This window comes from Scyliorhinus torazame, chromosome 30 (genome assembly GCF_047496885.1).
Source record: "Scyliorhinus torazame isolate Kashiwa2021f chromosome 30, sScyTor2.1, whole genome shotgun sequence".
Lineage (NCBI taxonomy): Eukaryota > Metazoa > Chordata > Chondrichthyes > Carcharhiniformes > Scyliorhinidae > Scyliorhinus > Scyliorhinus torazame.
This window is the reverse complement of record NC_092736.1, coordinates 1,611,338-1,635,063: the sequence shown is the minus strand read 5'-3', so window position 1 is coordinate 1,635,063 and position 23,726 is coordinate 1,611,338. Positions and strand designations below refer to the sequence as shown.

Genomic DNA, 23,726 nt, shown 5'->3' with positions numbered 1-23,726 from the left:
TGTCTGGGCCGATGAGGAGAAAAGCATCAATTCTGAGATTCAACTCAAAATGGAAAAGGGAAAATAACCCCGAAACGGATCAGCTCTAACAGGGGGGCTATCCTCAATCCCAGCGAGGACAAACTAACCCTACCCAACTCCCACCTTCCACCTCTGCCCCGGCCCCCGCACCCCCTCATCGTCCCTCTACACGAGACGGGGTGATGACAAAGAATATCCTCCTCCCTCAGCCACTATACAGCATGATTACATTTAGGATTATTCGACTAAACATGAACCTGCTAAATCAGGATAACCAACGATACTCGGCCATCGCACCCATATTACACACTCCACTGGAGAAAAACAGACAGCATTAAACAACAATATAATTAACAGGGAGTAATGTCCAGGATAACAACTGAATTGGAGGGCAGTCCTCAGGATAAAGACATCTTCCTGGATGCACCAAGAAAGCAAAAGACAAGGATAAAACAGGATCAGGATCAACAAACACTTTCCAAGGTTTTCCAAGGATTCCAACGATTCAAGCACAAGACATCGTTACTTCCACCAAGCTGTCTGACCAACACCCAGGCGGTCCACAGCCTAGGCTCCACCCCGGGGGGGGGGGGGGCTCTGACTCGGCCGGTATGGCCTCCTTCAAGGGCAGTACGGTAGCACAGTGGTTAGCACAATTGCTTCACAGCTCCAGGGTCCCAGGTTCGATTCCCGGCTCGGGTCACTGTCTGTGCGGAGTCTGCACATCCTCCCCGTGTGTGCGTGGGTTTCCTCCGGGTGCTCCGGTTTCCTCCCACAGTCCAGAGATGTGCAGGTTAGGTGGATTGGCCATGATAAATTGCCCTTAGTGTCCAAAATTGCCCTTAGTGTTGGGTGGGGTTACTGGGTTGTGGGCTTGGGTAGGGTGCTCTTTCCAAGAGCTGGTGCCGACTCGATGGGCCGAATGGCCTCCTTGTGCACTGTAAATTCTATGATTCTAACCCTTCACAACATAGATAAGCATCAAGAACAGGACAATACAAGACCAGCCAACCCGACTCCCAGTCTCGAAGACAGGATACAATATGCTTCATCAAATCTGAAACGCCCAGACTCCAAGTGCAGATTACCGAAACATGACAGCCAATCATCAAACTCACTCAGGACCTCTTCCACCACCTCTTGCTGGGGACCAGGCTCATGGACCAGCCCCTCTCAATCCCCCTCTCCCGAACCCGCCAAGATGGACAACAAGCCATGCAGCAGGGTGTCGACAGGCAGACCGCCACCAGAGGAAGTGCTCTCTCAAGTACAAGAACCTCCTTGTGCGCCTCCATAAAAGTACCCCGCAACACTGACGACCTGTCCACAGAGGCGAGACTTTCAGCCAGGACAACATCTCCATTGGCAGCCGTCATTCGAGGCGCACAGCACTGCCAAGACGGGACCCGCTCAATAGCAACTGCGCCGCTCAGAGCTGGGCTCCATCCAGTCCACCCCAGCCGCCATGGATAAACGAGGATTTTAGCATTTTATCAGCTCTTCCTGGCAGGAACATCAACCAAACAATTCTCGGGGCATAGCACAAGCCATGCACCCCAAGAAAAGGTAAATACGAAATGTGCAACAGGATGAAAACACGGATTAAACCATGAGCAAAGCTGGAGCTCCCGCGCTCACACATGCGACCCCCGTGATACATTTCAGTATCTTAAAGATGCTATATAAATGAAAATTGCTTATTGTCACAAGTAGGCTTCAAATTAAGTTACTGTGAAAAGCCCCTAGTCGCCACATTCCGGCGCCTGTTCGGGCAGGCTGGTACGGGAATTGAACCCGCGCTGCTGGCCTGCCTTGGTCTGCTTTAAAAGCCAGCGATTTAGCCCTGTGCTAAACCAGCCCCATTACACGTTATTGTTCCTTTGGATTGCAAATTTGTTTAGGTTTATCAGCAATACTAAACTAGCACAATAGTGAATCCAGATGAGGCAGCATCAGTAAAGGGGCACAAGAATTTCCACAGTTACGTGTTAACTACTGCTCACTAGGTGAACAGAATCCAAGCAGGGTAGAGATGAACAAGATCTCTGGGCAATACTCGATATGTACAGGCATATGAAGCATAGTCAAAGCAAATACAAAGGCACCTTACATTTAAATGAGTAAAATGAATGAGGTTGAAACTGTATGTGCGCTGTTTAGACCACTCCTTGAGTATTCTGTCCAGTTCTGGTCACAGAAATACTGGGGAGGGAGCGTGGGGAGAGTCACAAGATTTATCGCTGGTGTCCTAAGGTATGAGGAATGATTAGAGAAAGTTGTCTTTTTGCAGATTGGAAGCAAGTGACTTATCAGTAGTTCACATACACAATGTGAAGTTAGGACAAAAGAAACAGGTTCAAACTGGTCCACGACCGATGTCAGCATTGTTCACATTGCCACAAGTAGATGCGATTAACATTTTCATTTACAATGCACTCACTGTACCTCCCAACCACACAGGAGCGTAGATTCGACTCATTCACGCGGAGTCATAATACCAAGAAGATTTTCCTTAGTCCAACTGGAACGAAAATTCCCAAAGCCTCGATACACACAATCGAACATTTCAAAAAGGAAAATATACCCAGAATTTGCATTTCTTCTAAGTTAAAAGTAAATGTTTATTTATCATTTTTCATTGATTCAGTTGCAGCCCAAATGCAGAATTCTTCTGAGGATGATCCAAATTTTGTCAAATTCAACTCTCAACAATGCACCATGAAATGTGGAACCCTCGCCAGCATTTCCTCTCACTGAAGTCATTTTTACAGACTCCCAGTTTGAGCTGCGGGTTCCTTAGAGACAGCATCAGACTTCTCTTTGTCATTGAAATGGGAGTTCTGTTGTTTGACAGAGAAAAAACAGCAGCCTTCAGTTTCCAGGGAAGCCCCATTTTGAAGCTTCATGGCCTGCTGCGACTGCCAGAGAATGTGAACTATTTGTGGTTCACTACAGCACGATCGTGACCAACCGCGATCTTGGTGCAACAGTTCAATGGCTAAAATGCACTTGGTTCAGCTTTGTTTTTTAAAAGCACAATATCGGACTTTGAACTCGACACCGTAAATGTGAATATCAAAAAGAATTGAACTGATCACAATTCAAAGAATGATTAACACTTGAAATACACTACAATCATTATTAGTGTCACAAGTAGGCTGACATTAACACTGTAATGAAGTTACTGTGAAAAGCCCCAAATCGCCACATTCCGACGCCTGTTCGAGTACACTGAGGGAGAATTCAGAATGTCCAATTCACCTAACAAACACGTCTTTAGGGATTTGTGGGAGGAAACCGGAGCACCCGGAGGAAACCCATGCAGACAAGGAGAGAACGTGCAGACTCCGCACAGACAGTGATTCATGCGGGAATCGAACCTGGGATCCTGGTGCTGTGAAGCAACAGTGCTAACCACTGTGCTACTGTGCCGCCCACTCCAGGGTAGGATAATGATCCTTGATGTCATTAAAAGGAATTCCTGTAGGTCTGGTTATGGGATGTTTGGGCGATGATTCCTAGGGCTTACGTTGCTAAAATCAGCTCCGCCGTGCCAACAGGAGAATGATAGCCACATATTAGATAAGGGAGCCAGGCTCGTTTACAGACTGGACCTTCTGTGTTGGCTCAACTCTCAGTGTGAGAAAAATGCTGTGACAGTGGTCCCTGGATAGAGGAGTTCAGATGGACAAATCATCATCATTTTTTGTTTATAAATTTAGAGTACCCAATTCATTCTTTCAAATTAAGGGGCAATTTAGCGTGGCCAATCCACCTACCCTGCACATCTTTGGGTTGTGGGGGTGAGACCCACGCATACACGGGGAGAATGTGTAAACTCCACACGGACAGTGACTGGGACAGGGCCGGATCGAACCTGGGACCTCGGCGCCGTGAAAAAAATAAATAAAATAAAGCTAGGTGAAAGGCCAACAGTTGTAATTCAGCAGGTTGACGAGAATCGAACAGATTGTGTGCGAGGGTTCTTGATATATTCAGATTGGCTGTACCCAAGCAACAGGCCAACACGCCACTTAACACTCCAGAAAAGCAATGGGTTCAGCTTCTGTTGTGAAGAGCGGTTTCCTCTCCTCGTCAACAAACTGTAGTGCAGTTCTCAATCTCTCAACACTTCCACCTTTCCAGTTCACCAGGCATGAGTAATCGCATTACTGAAGCCAGTGGCCATCTACAGAGCTAATGACATGCACCCAGAAGGGAATAAATGTCTTTGCAGTTCCTGAGGTTTGGAACACCCATGCTGCAGTGCAAACGGTCATCAAAGACTGGCTAAAACGTGATCAGTTTATTTGATCTTCAGTAACAACAGTTAGTAAAAAAAAAGAGGATCTCAGGAAAAAAAGTTCCAGATTCCTAAATGTTTGTCAGTGAATTATTTATCAAAGTCTTGTTATTGAGGTCAGCAGCTCTTCCGGATGAAGTGATATTTATGATTCACAAGTGATTTCTTAAGATTTGTGAACCAGTGCGGTCCCAAAGCCAGTACGGGACCCTTGGACTCGCAAAGATGTTTCCATGGTGACCCACGTGCTCAGTTAGCACTGAAACACGACCCCACAAATATTAGCTGTTAGCTCAGTGGGTGAAGATAATGCTGAAGGAATGCCGAGCCCTGCAGACCAAGAAAGTTAGTCTCTGGTGATCTGAAGATCTCTATTCAGCCGCCTGCAGGATAAAAGGGTGCTTTAGGCCAACCAAGCGTCCCTGACGCTGTCCGGCTCCTCTGAGAAACAGCACAGCTGAGGGAGGATTGGACACACGTGTGTCGCTTAAACATGGACTGTGGGAATGAGAGAAGACAAGAGCGAAGGAGAGAGGTAGATGGGACCTGAAAGGAGAGAAGGGACACATGAGATTAGAATAGGAAGACGCAGGCTTCATGCTGCTCACAGCTGAACTTCCCCAACATTTGCATCTCTATAACGCAACCTCGGGATATCCCAAAGTGCTTCACAACCAATGAAGTATTTTTGAAGTACAGTCATTGTCGCACTAGGGAAAACGCGGCACAAAATTTGCACACAGCAAGATCCCGCTACCAGCAATGATCTAAAGACTAAAGGATAAGTACGAGCGTTGTTCTCGGGGGGGGGGGGGGGGGGGGGGGGGGGGGGGGGCAGACGAATCATACCAACAAGTTTTCCCCGTGTCTTAAACTCGAAAGCTTTTGGGTCTCCTTCTTTAACATGTCGGAGATCCTCGATATTGAGCTGGAGCCGTGTCCGCTGGTGGCCATTCTCAGGGTTTTGGGCTCGGCGGTGCTGCAGACGGGTGTCCTCGCCGTTGACAGCCCGGAGGCGAGTTCTGCTGGGGTGGAGATCTCCAACTCCGGCAGTGCCTCGGCTGGTTGGGTGGCCTAATGGAGTTTTTCTATCTGGAGGTGGTAAATCATTGGGGCGTGGATAGAAAAGTTATCCTCGAGCCGGCAGTCATTCATTTGCTTTTTCAAAGTCGTCATCTGTTGGGGGGGGTTAGTTGTATGTTTGAAGGGTTGGGTTCAGTGTTGAGTATTGATTGTGCTATTTTTGCATTGCACCTTTATGTATTGGTGGTAGAGTGTGGTATTATTTTGTTGTAATGAATAATCACGGCGGACGTAGCTTCATTTCCTGCACTGACAAGCTCAGCTCATCAGTGCAGGAAGAGATAGAAGGTGCCCCAATCACTCGCTCGCTCCCCCCCCTTGCCAACGCCCCAATTTATCAATTAAGGGGTCCTCAAGCCCCACCTTATAAGGGCATCCCCAAGCCCGATCCCTGGCACAAGCAACCTGGCACTCTGGCAGTGCTAAGCTGGCATTGGGAGTGCCAGGGTACCATCCTGCCCACAGCCCGACCACCTGGAGGCCTCCAATCACCTGCGAGACCCCCCCCCCCTGCGCCAAGTGCCATTACTCCTGGTACACATTTGTGGAAACAAATGCTAAACGGCCCCACAACAGGGCGAAATCCAGAATGCGACGTCTCGCAATCTGGATCTCGCCCAGTTGTGGCGCCGTTCAACACTTGTTTCCAAACGTGGACCAGGCCTCTCGTGAGATTTAACAGCCTTGCCACCTGACTGAGTCAGGCGCAACAAGGCTAGTAGATCGCTCCCAGTGTTTGTGGGATAAATATTGGCCAGGAAACTGGGAGAACTCCGTCTGCTCTTCTTCCCATCGCACCAGGATCCCTTCCATTGACCTGACAGGGCAGAGGAGATCTTGATTTAACATTTCACCCAAAAGTCTAACATTTCCCCAGCGCAGCACCGTCACTGGCAGCCTGAACACAGGATCTCTGACTCAGACGTGACAGTATCGCCCATCGGACCAGGATCAGCCAGAACCTGTAGAAAAGTGTTGAAAGGGTTAACAGGTAAGTCCTTGATTATTCTCTTCAGCATCAGAGGACAATCCACAAGTGATTTGTGGTGACAGAAACCTCCAGCACAGCAGTCACACAGGAGGGAACGTGAACAGGAGCTGACACTACGGTCTGCCCCAGCTAAGTGCTAATCAACAGCATTTAATTATATTGAGGATCTCCTATCAGACCAGAGTTATAATACAGCTCATAATCGTTCTCCAGAGTCAACCAAGAGAGCTGGGAAGGTGCCAGCAGGATAGAGAGGATATGTATTTTATGTTAAGTACAGATTCAACATGGCACAGAGCCCCAAAATACTATCCCCAAACCCCGTGATGCAGTTTAACCAAAGTCCCAAACGGATTGAGCAGCGGGAAGATTCCTCTTCTCGCTGTAGGGATGCCGAATGTACTTTTCCAACTCCCTCACATTCCAACATAATTGGGATCCAGATCTTTAGGTGAACAGATTTCTGGACTTTCTGATGCACACACTGATGTCAATGACAATATCCCGTGGCTTCAAAGATGTTGGCCTCATCTCTGTATTCTTGCACACAGACCGCAAAAAAAACAGAGAGCCTGCATTTCTATAACGCCTTTCACAGCCTCAAAACACCCCAGGCACTTTCCAGTCTCATCACTGCAAAAAGTAGCCAATTTACACACAGCAGCCTTTTCACTTGGGTCGATGATTGGCTGGAAAGTAGGAGTCAGTAAACAAGTTTAAAGAGTTCAATCATTCTGATTTGCCTGACATGGTACCCCCTATGCTTCTGTGGTTTCAGATTTTCATCATTGACTGGCTGAAGGAACAGAAATAAATACAGAAAATGCTGGAAGTACTCAAATTGTCTAATGAACATTCATCAACCCAAAATATTAATTCTGCCTTTCTCGTCACAGATGTTGCCAGAATTGCTGAATATTTCCAGCACTTTGTGTTTATATTTCATATGTGGCACGGTAGCACAGTGGTTAGCACAGTTGCTTCACAGCTCCAGGGTCCCAGGTTCGATTCCCGGCTTGGGTCCCTGTCTGCACGTTCTCCCCGTGTCCGCGTGAGATTCCTCCGGGTGCTCCGGTTTCCTCCCGCAGTCCAAGATGTGCAGGTTAGGTGGACTGGCCATGATAAATTGCCCTTAGTGTCCAAAACAAATGTTAGGTGGGGTTACTGGGTTACGGGGATAGGGTGGAGGTGTTGGCTTGGGTGAGGTGCTCATTCCAGGGGCCAGTGCAGACCCGATGGCCCGAATGGCCTCCTTCTGCACTGTAAATTCTATGATTCTATGTCCACAGTATTTTTTCTTTTTAAATTAAGAGTGCCCAATTATTTTTTTCCAATTAAGGGGCAATTTAGCGTGGCCAATCCACCTACCTTGCACATCTTTGGGTTGTGGGGGCGAAACCCACGCAAACACGGGGAGAATGTGCAAACTCCACACGGACAGTGACCCAGGACCGAGATCAAACCTGGGACCTCGACGCCATGAGGCAGCAGTGCTAACCCACTGCGCCACCGTGCTGCCCCTGTCCACAGTATTTTGCTTTCATACTGAAGCAGTAGCGAGCGAGTCAGTATCCAAGTTTGTAGATGACAATTAGGACGAGCAGTAACGTGAATTGGAGCACACAGCTGCCACACTTGGTCAGACAGATTAAACGGGTAAAACTGTGCGGCAAAGAGAGCTTTGGGCAGGCCTGAGGTTCGGAGAATATAAATTGGAGTACTTTCTCAAAAGTGAGAAACTAGGAACAACGGAGGAGCAAAGATATCCGTGTATGCATTGCTAAAAACTAGTAATTAAACAAACAAAAACATAAAATCAAAAATAACGGTCGACAGAATGTTGATCTTTATCTCAAGGAAATTGGGATACAAAGGAATGTTCGGGTTGTACCGAGGTCTGGTCAAGTCCCAAGTAACTATAACCATAACCACACATTGGGCGCTATTCTCCCCCCCCACGCCGGGTGGGAGAATCGCTGGGGCGCCGCGCGAATCGCGCCACGCCGCCCCGACCCCCGCATGCAATTCTCCCACCCCCCCCGGAAACCAGCGGCGCGCGATTCGCACCGGGTCAGCTCGGAGAACCGGCGATCGGTGATTCTCCGGCCCGGATGGGCCGAGCGGCCGCTACGACACGACAGGTTCCCGCCGGCGCCGTCCACCCCTGGTCGCTGCTGGCGGGAACTCTGCAGGAACGCTGGGGGGGGGGGGTGGGGGGGCCTGTGGGGGCAGGAGGGGGGCTCCTTCACCGGGGTGGCCTCCGATGGGGTCTGGCCCGCGATCGGGGCCCACCGATCGGCAGGCCGGCCTCCCCCCCCCCCCCACCCCGGGCCTACCTCCTTCCACGCGCGGCCCCAGAACACCGGGGCCATGTTGGTGAGGGGCCGGCGTGCGTAAGACGTTCCCCGCGCATGCGCAGGATGGCGCGGCCCGACTGCGCATGTGTGGGTTGGCGCGGCGCCCATTTGGCGCCACGTAAGGGCGCTGGACCGGCGTGAACCACTCCAGCGCCGGTGGGGGTCAGAATAGGTTGTGCCCGGGCCCTGTTCGCGCCGCGCCGTCGTGAAACACAACGGCGTTCACGACGGCGCGAACATTTGGCCTCCATATCAGAGAATCGCCCCCATTTTCTTTGGGGGGGGTGCAATGCAGATACTTCAGAATGACAACAAGGGTTAATGGATTAAATTATGAGGACAGGTTGCATAAAGTAGGCTTGTATTCTCTTTGGTATAGGAAACGGAGGCTGATTTGATTGAGGTGTTTATTGTAACTATCTCATCAAATCCTTCAAACATTTTAAAGTCGCCAATTTGCAACTTCCTATTTCATGTTTTGCTCACACGTGCAAAACTCTGTCCACAAGATCACCCATTGCAGGCATAAGAATATCGGAACAGGAGTAGGCCATTCAGCCCCTCGAGCCTGACCCGCCATTTAAGGAGATCGTGGCTGGTGTGTGGCCTAACTCTACAGACCTGCCTTTGGCCCATATCCCTTAATATCTTTGCTTAACAAAAATCTATCGGATTTGAAATTAACAACTGTTGTAGCTTCAGCTGCCGTTCGTGGAAGAGAGCGCCAAACCTCTACCACCCTTTGAGTGAAGAAGTGCTTCCTGACATCTCTCCTGAACGGTCTGGCCCTTACGTTTAGACGATGATGGGCCTAAATGTTTACTTACCAACGTTTAAAAAATTAACAAAACAGAATCCAACTTTAGATAATGCCAAAGACAAACGGCCTAAATGAAGTTTAAAAAAAGATCGCCACGACAGTGCAGTGCAGACTGCGTGGACGTCGCCGGACATTATTTGGACGGCATCGTTTTTATTGCCTTTGATTTTTTTTTACGTACTTCAAATTTTAGGCTGCTGGAACCTATCTAATTGACTCCCATTATAAAGAACGTTTGTCATTCGCAAATCACCGTTTGGGAGGTTTCGTAGGAACGCAAATTGTGGGTCTTTACTTGGTGGAGAAATTACTTCCATTTGTGGAGGAATCCAGAATAAGGAGACAATTTTTAAATCCATGTCCGGTCATTTAGGCATCAAATTAGGAAAGACTTTTCCACAAAGATGGTAGGAACCTGAAACATTTGCTCCAAAAGATTGTGATTGCTACGACAATTGGAGCTCTCCAACTAGGATAGATTCATCTTTGTTAGCTCAGGGTATGAGAGGGTATTAGGCAAAGGCAGGTAAATGGGGTGACGGTATCCATCAACCACGATCTAATTGAGTGGATTCAAATGGCCGACTGATCTCCCGTTCCTATTCCAAACAACATTCAAATTTTACTGAAATCGCAGGATGAAACCTCCGCCCCTGTCCCAATATATCACAGGAACAGGAGGGGGGCCCTCAGCCCCTGTTCCCACCACTTAATTAGATTGTGGCTGATCTATAACTTCATCTACCAACCTTGGTTCCGTAACCTTTAATACCCTTGCCGAGGAAAAGAAATCTATCAATCACAGCGCCGGGACCTTCAATCGGTTCTTTGGGGAGAAAGTACCTGAATGTTGCTACCCTTTGAGTGACGAAGTGCTTCCCGAAAGGTCTAGCTCTATGTTCAATGTTTATTCCCCCTTTTTCAGGACTCTCGCAACAGAAGAAATAATTTCTCTCATTTACCCGATTAATCCCTGCAATCATCCTTCTCTGATTCTATGATTTTAAACACCATATTTATCCCTTAATCTTTTATTCTCTAAGGGGGGGGGTAAAGAACTGAATGTATCAAAGCAAGCTGCCTTGCTTTACAGAGGCACCTAACGAGCAATGTTCAGAGTGCCAGTTCTGCAAGTTAAATCACAACAAGCCTTTCACTTTTCAAATATCCACAACCTACTTGCTGGAAGCTAAACAGCTCCAGAGACCAGCAGGATCCACGGGCAGTCTCACAATCATTAATAATTCATGTAGCTCTGCGTAGCTCTAAAAGAAAGTTAAATTAACCAAAGCTTCGCCCCCCCCCTCCCACCCCGGGCAACAATTCCTGGTTATCTGCACATACCAGTGGCTCTGCAGTCCTATCAATGAAACAGGGGCAACATTATTAATTTCTTCCCTTCCCATATCCATCTCCAGAAATGGGGATCAACTGGCACAGCTCCCCCCCCCCAAACACACTAGCCTGAAACCTCAACCACTGTGCTCACAGCCTTAACATACATAGTCATACTAGGAAACATTCGATTCTATGATAGTGGGACAGCGGGAAATAAAAGAACGAGAGAGAAAAAGAAAAACAAGCTTTCAAGGTTTCACATGCTGCTGTTAATTTGTTCCCCAGGCGAGCCTCACCCACATCTTCACACTTTGTTTGAGTCGACAAAATGAATATTGAAGGGGAGGGGATGTAGCATCATAGCCAAGTCTCACCCTAACCTCACCCAACACTCAGACTTTCCAATAGACTCAGGCAAAAGGTTTTTTTCCTCTCACTAGGTCAGGGGTGCAGAGGGGTAGTACGGGTGGTTAGCCCTGCTGCCTCATGGCGCCGAGGTCCCAGGTTCGATCCCGGCCCCAGGTCACTGTCCGTGTGGAGTTTGCACATTCTCCCCGTGTCTGTGTGGGTCTCAGCCCCACAACCCAAAGGTGTGCAGGTTAGGTGGATTGGGTACTCTAAAATTATTTTTAAAAAGGTCAGGGGCGCAGAAATGAGCTGTCAAGATCCAATCTTAGGGTCACGTACTACAACCTCTCCCTCAAACAGGTGGAAAAGGTTTCAGGCCAGAGAGTGGGGTAAGAATAAGCCCATGGATGGTTGCCCAACAGCAGAGGATCCAGAGTACACACAACGCCAGAAACCCGGGCTTCGACAGAGAGACGCAGGTCAGGGAAGATAAACTGGAACTGCAAAGATTGAACAGAGAAATGAGTCCAACTGCGGAATGGCAAATTTCGACTGATATTAGGAAGTACTTCAGGAATCCCGGGCTGAGGAAAGGACAAAAAACTCTGCCAAAAAACCCCACTTCAGTGGAAGTCATTGAGGAGAGAGGATCGAATCGCTTTGATGTGCCCTGTGGGTGAATAGTTTGTCAACAGTCATTGACTAAGCTTACACTTGAGCAATGATGCTTTGGGTGAGATACTGTGAGGGGCTGTCACCCATGGATAAATACCCCATCGTGCAAACTACAAAGCAAAGGGTGAGAAATCCATTGGGAGTGAGCAGAATCCACATCTTTAGAAGAAATTAAATAATAAGAATAATCTCTATTGTCACAAGTAGGCTTACATTAACACTGCAATGAAGTTACTGTGAAAAGCCCCTAGTCGCCTGTTCGGGTACACAGTGGGAGAATTCAGAATGTCCTAATTACGTAACAGCACGTCTAGGCCAATTGGTAGTGAAATCAGGAACTGCGTTTGGGATAAAGCTGGAATTCTATTCCCCAAAAGGCTGTGGGTGCTGTTGGTCAATTGGAGTTTGGGAAGACTGAAACAAGTAGGACTTTTCTCGGGTAAAAGTATCACAAGGAATACAAGATACGGTGGGTAAATGGGGTTGAAGGTCGGTCATGCTTGATCTAACTGGATGGCAGAGCAGGCTAGATGGCCTCTTCCTGCGCCCCTATAATGTCATTCGGGGAACAACGGAGTGAGCTGAAATTGACCTGAAATTGAGCCAAGCAGGCTCTCGCGGGCTACACCTGTTCCTAATTCATATGTTCCTGTGTGTGTGTAATTCCGCAGTGGATTACCGTCATACTCTGTGGACTACAGTTAGCTTCTCCCACTCTCACATAAACCCTATTCAATCATGTAACCCCCCCTCCGGCAATCATGTAACCTCTTCCCAAACAAGTAAGCGTTTCCCCAATCATACAACCCCCTTCCCGGCTGAGTAGCTTTCACCCAGCTGTGTAATGTCCTACCCAATCATATAGCCCTTGCCCATGGTGTGTAACCTCCTTCCCACAATCAGAAAACCCCTCCCTCCCCAACTGCGTATCTCCCTCCCCAGCTGCGTAACTCCCTCCCCAGCTGCGTAACCTCCTCCCCAGCTGCGTAACCTCCTCCCCAGCTGCGTAACTCCCTCCCCAGCTGTGTAACCTCCTCCCCAGCTACGTAACTCCCTCCCCAGCTGTGTAACTCGCTCCCCAGCTGCGTAACTTCCTCCCCAGCTGCGTAACCTCCTCGCCAGCTGTGTAACTCCCTCCCCAGCTGCGTAGCTCCCCCCCAGCTGCGTAACTCCCTCCCCAACTGCGTATCTCCCTCCCCAGCTGCGTAACCCCCTCCCCAGCTGCGTAACCCCCTCCCCAGCTCGTAACCCCCTCCCCAGCTGCGTAACTCCCTCCCCAGCTGCGTAACCTCCTCCCCAGCTGAATAACTCCCTCCCCAGCTGCGTAACCTCCTCCCCAGCTGCATAACCCCCTCCCCAGCTGCGTAACCTCCTTCCCAGCTGCGTAACCTCCTCCCCAGCTGCGTAACTCCCTCCCCAGCTGCGTAACCCCCTCCCCAGCTGCGTAACCCCCTCCCCAGCTGCGTAACTCCCTCCCCAGCTGCGTAACTCCCTCCCCAGCTGCGTAACTCCCTCCCCAGCTGGTAACCTCCTCTCCATCTGTGTAACCTCCTCCCCAGCTGCGTAACCTCCTCCCCAGCTGCGTAACCTCCTCCCCAGCTGCGTAACCCCCTCCCCAGCTGTGTAACCTCCTCCCCAGCTGGTAACTCCCTCCCCAGCTGTGTAACCTCCTCCCCAGCTGCGTAACCCCCTCCCCGGCTGCGTAACTCCCTCCCCGGCTGTGTAACCTCCTCCCCGGCTGCGTAACTCCCTCCCCGGCTGCGTAACCCTCTCCCCAGCTGCGTAACCCCCTCTCTGGCTGCGTAACCCCCTCGCCAGTTGTGTAGCCCTCTCCCCGGCTCCGTAACTCCCTCCCCGGCTGTGTAACTCCCTCCCCAGCTGTGTAACCCCTTCCCCAATCATATAACCCTCTCCCCAGCTGCATAACCCTCTCCCCAGCTGTGTAATCTCTTCCCCAGCTGTGTAACCCTCTCCCCAGCTGCGTAACCTCTGCTCCAGCTGTGTAACCCTCTCCCCAGCTGCGTAACCCTCTCCCCAGCTGTGTAACCTCTCCCCAGCTGTGTAACCTCTCCCCAGCTGTGTAACCTCTCGCCAGCTGTGTAACCCTCTCCCCAGCTGTGTAACCCTCTCCCCAGCTGCGTAACCCTCTCCCCAGCTGTGTAACCTTTTCCCCAATCATATCATCCCTTCCCTGGCTACATAACCCAATCACATGCCCAGTTTTTAAACAAAAACGTTGTAGAAATGCAAAACAACGGCCGGGAAAAGATAAAACTTTTCCATGAACTATGGAATCCACGTCTTCCTGCCCAGCCTCTCGAAAAGGGATTGATGGGGAAGGTGCTCACCGAATCTGTGGATCTCCGTTGCTCCTCTCATGTTACAATGTGCCCTGCCCGACTGGAAAGGGCAGGGTTCAGGGCTGAGAGACTATATCACCAGCTCTGTTCCTGTCTCTCTGTAATAGATGACAAGCCAGCTAACAGCCCAGGGACCACTGCATATTCCCAGGATACTAGGTCAAAGGTTAGGACCTGTCGGGTCATTAATGGATGTAGTTACTAGGTAACCACAATCGAATTCTCCACATCCGTCAGCTGGGAATCCATCATCCAAGAAGCCAGCAGAGCAACAAGGCCATGGGTTTCTATTTATCTCGGGACAAACAGGGGGTGCCGCCCTGAGGAATGAACAATAAATAGCAGAACAGGTGGTTACCGCAGGGCGACAGGGCTCAGGCTTTCACAGTGGTACATAGAGGGAGAGATTCTCAACACGCAGGCAGCGATGGACAGCTGCCATCCTGAAACCTGTGCACGTGTCAGACACACGGACCCACATTGGTCCCCCAGCTCAGTCATCGTGGCAGTGCGCCTGGGCCCTCAGAGAAGGTTTCAGGGAGCACATGCAGCAACGTCACTGGAAATGAAACACTCTTATTTAATTCTGAGTTGTACCTTTTTGTTGGTCCCAGCGAATTACAACTGATTAAGCGTGGGAGGTACCCACGTCACTCCAGGGGAAGTTTACACTCAGCACCTGCACAATCAGATTTTCCACTTATTCAATCGTAAAAACTTTATAGTTTTTATGAAGCAGACTGAACGGATGGTGTTTCCAGGAAGACCATTTCTATCTTATAAAAATAGAGCCCACCCAATTGTGCATCCCTTTCCCCACAAGACCCCTGAACCTGACGCAGCTTTGCTCATTTATGCCTCACTCGGCTGCCCCACCCGTAAACTTGGCATACACGGAAAATATTTTCCCATCTTGTGCTGCAGCGCACACACGCAGACACACGCAGAGACACACACAGAGACACGCAGAGACACGCACACACACGCAGAGACACACACACAGAGACACGCACACACACGCAGAGACACACACGCAGACACACGCACACACACGCAGAGACACACACACAGAGACACACACGCAGACACACGCACACACACGCAGAGACACACACGCAGACACGCACACACACGCAGAGACACACACGCAGAGACACACACACACAGGCACACACGCAGACACACGCAGAGACACACACACAGAGACACACACGCAGACACACACACGCAGAGACACACACACACACACACGCAGAGACACACACACAAACACACGCACACACACGCAGAGACACACACACAGACACATGCACACACACGCAGAGACACACACACAGACACAGACACACAGAGACACACACACAGACACACACACAGACACAGAGACACATGCAGAGACACACACACAGACACAGAGACACACGCAGTGACACACACACAGACACAGAGACAGACACAGAGACACACGCAGAGACACACACACAGACACAGAGACAGACACAGAGACACACACAGACACAGAGACACACGCAGAGACACACACACAGACACAGAGACACACACACAGACACACACACAGACACACAGAGACACACACACAGACACAGAGACACACGCAGAGACACACACAGACACAGAGACACACGCAGAGACACACACACAGACACAGACACACAGAGACACACACACAGACACAGAGACACACGCAGAGACACACACACACGCAGAGACACACACACACAGACACACGCACACACACGCAGAGACACACACACAGTCACAGAGACACACGCAGACACACGCAGAGACACACACACAGTCACAGAGACAGACACAGAGACACACACAGACACAGAGACACACGCAGAGACACACACACAGACACAGAGACACACACAGAGACACACACAGACAGACACACACACAGAGACACACATACACACACAGACACAGAGAAACACGCAGACACACACACAGACACAGACACACAGAGACACACACACCGACACAGAGACACACGCAGAGACACACACACACACGCAGAGACACACACACAAACACAAGAGACAGACACAGAGACACACACAGACACAGAGACACACACACAGACACAGAGACACACACAGACACAGAGACACACGCAGAGACACACACAGACACAGAGACACACACAGACACAGAGACACACGCAGAGACACACACAGACACAGAGACAGACACAGAGACACACGCAGAGACACACACACAGACACAGAGACAGACACACACAGACACACACGCAGAGACACACACACAGACACAGAGACACACACAGAGACACACACAGACAGACACACACAGAGACACACATACACACAAAGACACAGAGAAACACGCAGAGACACACACACACGCAGACACACACACACACACACAGACACAGAGACACACGCAGACACACGCAGAGACACACACACAGAGACACACGCAGAGAGACACACACTGACACAGAGACACACGCAGAGACACACACAGACACAGAGACACACGCAGAGACACACACACAGACACAGAGACAGACACAGAGACACACGCAGAGACACACACACAGACACAGAGACAGACACAGAGACACACACAGACACAGAGACACACGCAGAGACACACACACAGACACAGAGACACACACGGAGACACACACAGACAGACACACACACAGAGACACACATACACACAAAGACACAGAGAAACACGCAGAGACACACACACACACGCAGACACACACACACGCAGACACACACACACACACAGACACAGAGACACACGCAGACACACGCAGAGACACACACACAGAGACACACGCGGAGACACACACACAGACACAGTGACACACGCAGAGACACACACACAGACACAGTGACACACGCAGAGACACACACACAGACACAGAGACACACACAGAGACACACACACACACAGACAAACACACAGAGACACACATACACACACAGACACAGAGAAACATGCAGAGACACACACACACACACACACACACGCAGACACACACACACACACAGACACAGAGACACACGCAGACACACGCAGAGACAGACACAGAGACACACACAGACACAGAGACACACGCAGAGACACACACAGACACAGAGACACACACAGAGACACACACAGAGACACACATACGCACACAGAGACACACACGCAGAGACACACACACACACACAGACACGCGCAGAGACACACACACACACACACAGACACGCGCAGAGACACACACACACACACACACACACACGCGCAGAGACACACACAGACACATACACACACACAGACACATACACACACACAGACACACACGTGCACAGAGACACACACACACACGCAGAGACACACACACACGCAGACACAGACACACACACACAGACACACTCCGAGACACACACACACACACAGACACACAGAGACACACACACAGGCACACACACGCAGGCACATACACAGACATTTTAAAAATATAATAACATTTTCAAAAGGGCAGCTTGTAAGTAACATTCCGAGGGAGATCAGCTTCCAGGAAGAGCAATCTCACTCCCCCTCCATCCCCCAAACAGCTCCAGCATCATTTACGTTTTCTACACATCTATCGAGAAGTTCAATATCACAAATCCCACCAGACTGTACCATAGTAAAGTGCAGCAACCCCCCTGAAACTACAGTCGCCCCTCAACCACCCCCGTGCGCTCTGGACAGCTACACAGACACCATTCAATCGTATCTGGCAAAGTCCTCATTGAAGCAGCATCGGTTAATGTATTCAATACGTTGATCTATAGTGGCCCCCAACTCCATCACACAAAGGGGCACAGATGCTTTACGCTGCTGAAAAAATAATACTCTGTACAGTTAGCCATTGAGAAGCCCTTACCCTGAATAAACAGTGGCTGTACAGTTACACATTCAGTAACCCTTACCTTGCTGAAAAAAAGCAAAATTCTGGAGCAGGATTCTCACTCCAGTCTCTGGAGCCTCCAGATCTACAACTCCAAAAAATCCAATGGTCCACAGAAAGGGAAGAACATGGAGAGTTGTGCAGAAACAGAGAATAATTATACACGTGTATTTTCTTTCAAAGATTTCTTGCTGAGAAGGCGATAATGATTTTATGCATACTGAGCTAGACGTGGCTGTTGTAATGTTGATCACAATCCAATCATTTTCAGTGCGCTGGCACCAATATTATGAGCAGAAAATCAGGTCATTATCCTTCTCTGAAAGTCAGACAAGCTGCAGAAACTGTGCTGAGCTCATCCATGGACTCCATCAAATTGTTGGACACTCGTTCCCACCAATTTCCACCCTTTGAACCCATGCCAAAAGTATTGATAATTTCTTTAAGGGGTGGTGCAAAACTACTGGCACCTCTTGGGCACTACTCCTCAAATAGCAATTCATCCGTGCCAGCCAGTCATTCAACCAGGATGGGCTTCACAGCAAAGCACAGACCTGTCCTCCTCCAACAACCATTCATTATTCCAGCCACTGAGACCAGGAACCCTGGATGAAACCCACCTCGTCCCAAGTATAGTTAGTAAGAAATCTTACAACACCAGGTTAAAGTCCAGCAGGTCTGTTTCGAATCACTAGCTTTCGGAGCATTGCTCCTTCCTCAGGTGAATGAAGAAGTATGCTCCTTCCTCATTCACCTGAGGAAGGAGCAGTGCTCCGAAAGCTAGTGATTCAAAACAAACCTGTTGGACTTTAACCTGGTGTTGTAAGACTTCTTACTGTGCTCACCCCAGTCCAACGCCGGCAACTCCACATCAAGTATAGTTAGCTCAGCTAATTTATATTTTTCCCCCGAATTCCCCCGGGCAATTTAGCGTGGCCAATCCGGCTACCCTGCACATCTTTTTGGGTTGTGGGGCTGAGACCCACGCAGACACAGGGAGAATGTGCAAACTCCATATGGACAGTGATCTGGGGCCGGGATTGAACCCGGGTCCTTGGCACCGTGAGGCAGCAGTGTTAAAGTTCGGCTAATTTAACACACATCTCCAAAACAATTTTTTAATTACAGTGCACACAATGAACTGCTCCAGATTCGAGTTGTGCATTTGGCAAAGGTTCCAACTTTCAGCAACTTCAAAACAGTTGTACAGCTGTAAACAGAGCTCCAAAGTCCCACCACAAACCAAGTCCTTCCCCCCCAGATCCAGCATGCCCACACATTCCTCCCTCACACGAATGCTTAGAGGGCCCCATATGTTTTCTTGTTCATAAAGCAGCAATCCCTTAAACCGAGTCTGAAGCAGAGTTGTATGCTAACCTACTTCAGGGCTTTATGAAGGTACAGAGGGTAATTTCCATCAGCCAATCTCAAACAAATAGCACTTTACTACTTAATTGCTGCCCAGCATTTGAAAAGATCTCAAAATGCAATTTTTTCCATACTGGCTTCTAAATAGACATTTCATAGAGGCACGCACACAGAGAGGCTTGTGTGTCCAGGTTGTAAACTTGCAGCCTGTGGCTCTTGGCATCGTTCAACAGGTCCGCCTGTGTTTCCAAGGAAAACAAGTGCTAAAGCTGGATGAATGGCTGAGTTCTGGAGGGGCCTGTAGCTCACTGTGAACAAATAACACTGAAAAATAGCAGATTCTCAGACGCAAACCTTGAATACAGCCCCTCTCTCACTCACTTATTTCACTGTAGTGTGTGTGTGTGTGTGTGAGTGGATCTGTGTTTGTATATGTGTGTGTATGTATGTGTGTATATGTGTATGTATGTATGTGTGTCTATGTGTGTGTGTGTGTGTGTGTGTGTCTGTATGTGTGTGTGTGTGTACATGGAACAGATTGGAGTTGGCAGCCCACACAACTGTTTCTTCAGACTAGGAATCCCAGTCAGACCCTGTTGCAATACTGACAGCTTTAAAAGCTCGACAGTTTCCGTACCTGTCATCCACCACTTGCAGTCACTGCTTCAATGAGGTTCTGCTTCTTTCCAGTCGAGGCTGCGGCTCGAAAGTGCTTAGGACTAGCTCAAGCGGGGTGGCACGGTGGCGCAGTGGTTAGCACCGCTGCCTCATGGGGCTCAGGACCCAGGTTCAATCCCGGCTCTGGGTCACTGTCAGTGTGGAGTTTGCATTCTCCCTGTGTTTGCGAGGGTTTCACCCCCACAACCCAAAGATGTGCAGGGTAGGGGGATTGGGTATGCTAAATTGCCCCTTAATTGGATAAAAAAGAGAATTGGGCACCTTAAAAATTAGGAAAGAAATAACTAGCTCAAGCAATTAAATGTGGCCTTTTTGTATTGGTGCCAGATCGGCAACTAATCATCCTTCACCGAGGTCAGCAAGTGTCTATTCTTCACTGGGGAGCCAGATCGCCAAGTGTCCTTTCTTCACCAGGGAGCCAGATCGGCAAGTGTCCTTTCTTCACCGGGGAGCCAGATCGCCAAGTGTCTTTTCTTCACCGGGCAGCCAGATCGCCAAGTGTCCTTTCTTCACCGGGGAGCCAGATCGCCAAGTGTCCATTCTTCACCGGGGACCCAGATCGGCAAGTGTCCTTTCTTCACCGGGGAGCCAGATCGGCAAGTGTCCATTCTTCACCGGGGAGCCAGATCGCCAAGTGTCCATTCTTCACCGGGGAGCCAGATCGCCAAGTGTCCTTTCTTCACCGGTGAGCCAGGTCGGCAAGTGTCCATTCTTCACCAGTGAACCAGGTCGGCAAGTGTCCATTCTTCACCGGGGAGCCAGATCGCCAAGTGTCCATTCTTCACCGGGGAGCCAGATCGGCAAGTGTCCATTCTTCACCGGGGAGCCAGATCGCCAAGTGTCCTTTCTTCACCGGGGAGCCAGATCGCCAAGTGTCCATTCTTCACCGGGGAGCCAGATCGGCAAGTGTCCTTTCTTCACCGGTGAGCCAGGTCGGCAAGTGTCCATTCTTCACCAGTGAACCAGGTCGGCAAGTGTCCATTCTTCACCGGGGAGCCAGATCGCCAAGTGTCCATTCTTCACCGGGGAGTCAGATCGGCAAGTGTCCATTCTTCACCAGTGAGCCAGGTCGGGAAGTGTCCTTTCTTCATCGGTGAGCCAGGTCGGCAAGTGTCCATTCTTCACCGGGGAGCCAGGTCAGCAAGTGTCCATTATTCACCGGGGAGCCAGATCGGCAAGTGTCCATTCTTCACCGGTGAGCCAGGTCGGCAAGTGTCCATTCTTCACCGGGGAGCCAGATCGGCAAGTGTCCTTTCTTCACCGGTGAGCCAGGTCAGCAAGTGTCCATTCTTCACCGGTGAGCCAGATCGGCAGGTGTCCATTCTTCACCGGGGAGCCAGATCGGCAAGTGTCCTTTCTTCACCAGTGAGCCAGGTCGCCAAGTGTCCATTCTTCACCGGGGCGCCAGATCGCCAAGTGTCCTCTCTTCACCGGGGAGCCAGATCGCCAAGTGTCCATTCTTCACCGGGGAGCCAGATCGGCAAGTATCCTTTCTTCACCGGTGAGCCAGGTCGGCAAGTGTCCATTCTTCACCAGTGAACCAGGTCGGCAAGTGTCCATTCTTCACCGGGGAGCCAGATCGGCAAGTGTCCATTCTTCACCGGGGAGCCAGGTCAGGAAGTGTCCTTTCTTCATCGGTGAGCCAGGTCGGCAAGTGTCCATTCTTCACCGGGGAGCCAGGTTGGCAAGTGTCCATTCTTCACCGGGGAGCCAGATCGGCAAGTGTCCTTTCTTCACCAGTGAGCCAGGTCGCCAAGTGTCCATTCTTCACCGGGGAGCCAGATCGGCAAGTGTCCATTCTTCACCGGGGAGCCAGATCACCAAGCGTCCATTCTTCACCGGGGAGCCAGATCACCAAGTGTCCATTCTTCACCGGGGAGCCAGATCGGCAACTGTCCTTTCTTCACCAGTGAGCCAGATCGGCAAGTGTCTATTCTTCACCGGGGAGCCAGATCGGCAAGTGTCCTTTCTTCACCGGGGAGCCAGACCGCCAAGTGTCCATTCTTCACCGGGGAGCCAGATCGGCAAGTGTCCATTCTTCACCGGGGAGCCAGATCGCCAAGTGTCCATTCTTCACCGGGGAGCCAGATCGCCAAGTATCCATTCTTCACCGGGGAGCCAGATCGGCAAGTGTCCATTCTTCACCGGGGAGCCAGATCGGCAAGTGTCCATTCTTCACCGGGGAGCCAGATCGGCAAGTGTCCTTTCTTCACCAGTGAGCCAGATCGGCAAGTGTCCATTCTTCACCGGGGAGCCAGATCGGCAAGTGTCCATTCTTCACCGGGGAGCCAGATCGGCAAGTGTCCATTCTTCACCAGTGAGCCAGATCGCCAAGTGTCCATTCTTCACCGGGGAGCCAGGTCGCCAAGTGTCCATTCTTCACCGGGGCGCCAGATCGCCAAGTGTCCATTCTTCACCGGGGAGCCAGATCGGCAGGTGTCCTTTCTTCACCGGGGAGCCAGATCGGCAAGTGTCCTTTCTTCACCGGGGAGCCAGTCCGCCAAGTGTCCATTCTTCACCGGGGCGCCAGATCGCCAAGTCTCCATTCTTCACCGGGGAGCCAGATCGGCAAGTGTCCTTTCATCACCGGGGAGCCAGATCGCCAAGTGTCCATTCTTCACCGGGGAGCCAGACCGCCAAATGTCCATTCTTCACCGGGGCGCCAGATCGCCAAGTGTCCATTCTTCACTGGGGAGCCAGATCGGCAAGTGTCCATTCTTCACCGGGGAGCTAGATCGGCCAGTGTCCTTTCTTAACCAGTGAGCCAGATCGGCAAGTGTCCATTCTTCACCGGTGAGCCAGATCGGCAAGTGTCCATTCTTCACCGGGGAGCCAGATCGGCAAGTGTCCATTCTTCACCGGGGAGCCAGATCGCCAAGTGTCCATTCTTCACCGGGAAGCCAGATCGCCAAGTGTCCATTCTTCACCGGGGAGCCAGATCGGCAAGTGTCCATTCTTCACCGGGGAGCCAGATCGGCAAGTGTCCATTCTTCACCGGAGAGCCAGATCGGCAAGTGTCCTTTCTTCACCAGTGAGCGAGATCGGCAAGTGTCCATTCTTCACCGGGGAGCCAGATCGGCAAGTGTCCATTCTTCACCGGGGAGCCAGATCGGCAAGTGTCCATTCTTCACCGGGGAGCCAGATCGGCAAGTGTCCATTCTTCACCGGGGAGCCAGATCGCCAAGTTTCCATTCTTCACCGGGGTGCCAGATCGCCAAGTGTCCATTCTTCACCGGGGAGCCAGATCGGCAAGTGTCCATTCTTCACCGGGGAGCCAGATCGGCAAGTGTCCATTCTTCACCGGAGAGCCAGATCGGCAAGTGTCCTTTCTTCACCAGTGAGCCAGATCGGCAAGTGTCCATTCTTCACCGGGGAGCCAGATCGGCAAGTGTCCATTCTTCACCGGGGAGCCAGATCGGCAAGTGTCCTTTCTTCACC

The 23,726-nt window shown here is 50.5% G+C and overlaps 1 protein-coding gene across 10 annotated transcripts in view; it reads right to left on the bottom strand.

Annotated features, from left to right (window-relative positions):
- Positions 1 to 23,726, bottom strand: part of LOC140404308 (neogenin-like) — a 223,681-nt gene that overhangs the window by 173,627 nt on the left and 26,328 nt on the right. The window contains exon 1 of one of the 10 annotated variants that reach the window (XM_072492649.1): positions 2,467 to 2,515. The exons of the other annotated variants lie outside the window; for them this stretch is intronic. Coding sequence (XP_072348750.1) covers positions 2,467 to 2,500 — 34 coding nt within the window. The 5' untranslated portion in view covers positions 2,501 to 2,515. Of the gene's footprint in view, positions 1 to 2,466; positions 2,516 to 23,726 lie in introns of those variants that run through there. 10 annotated transcript variants of the gene reach the window in all.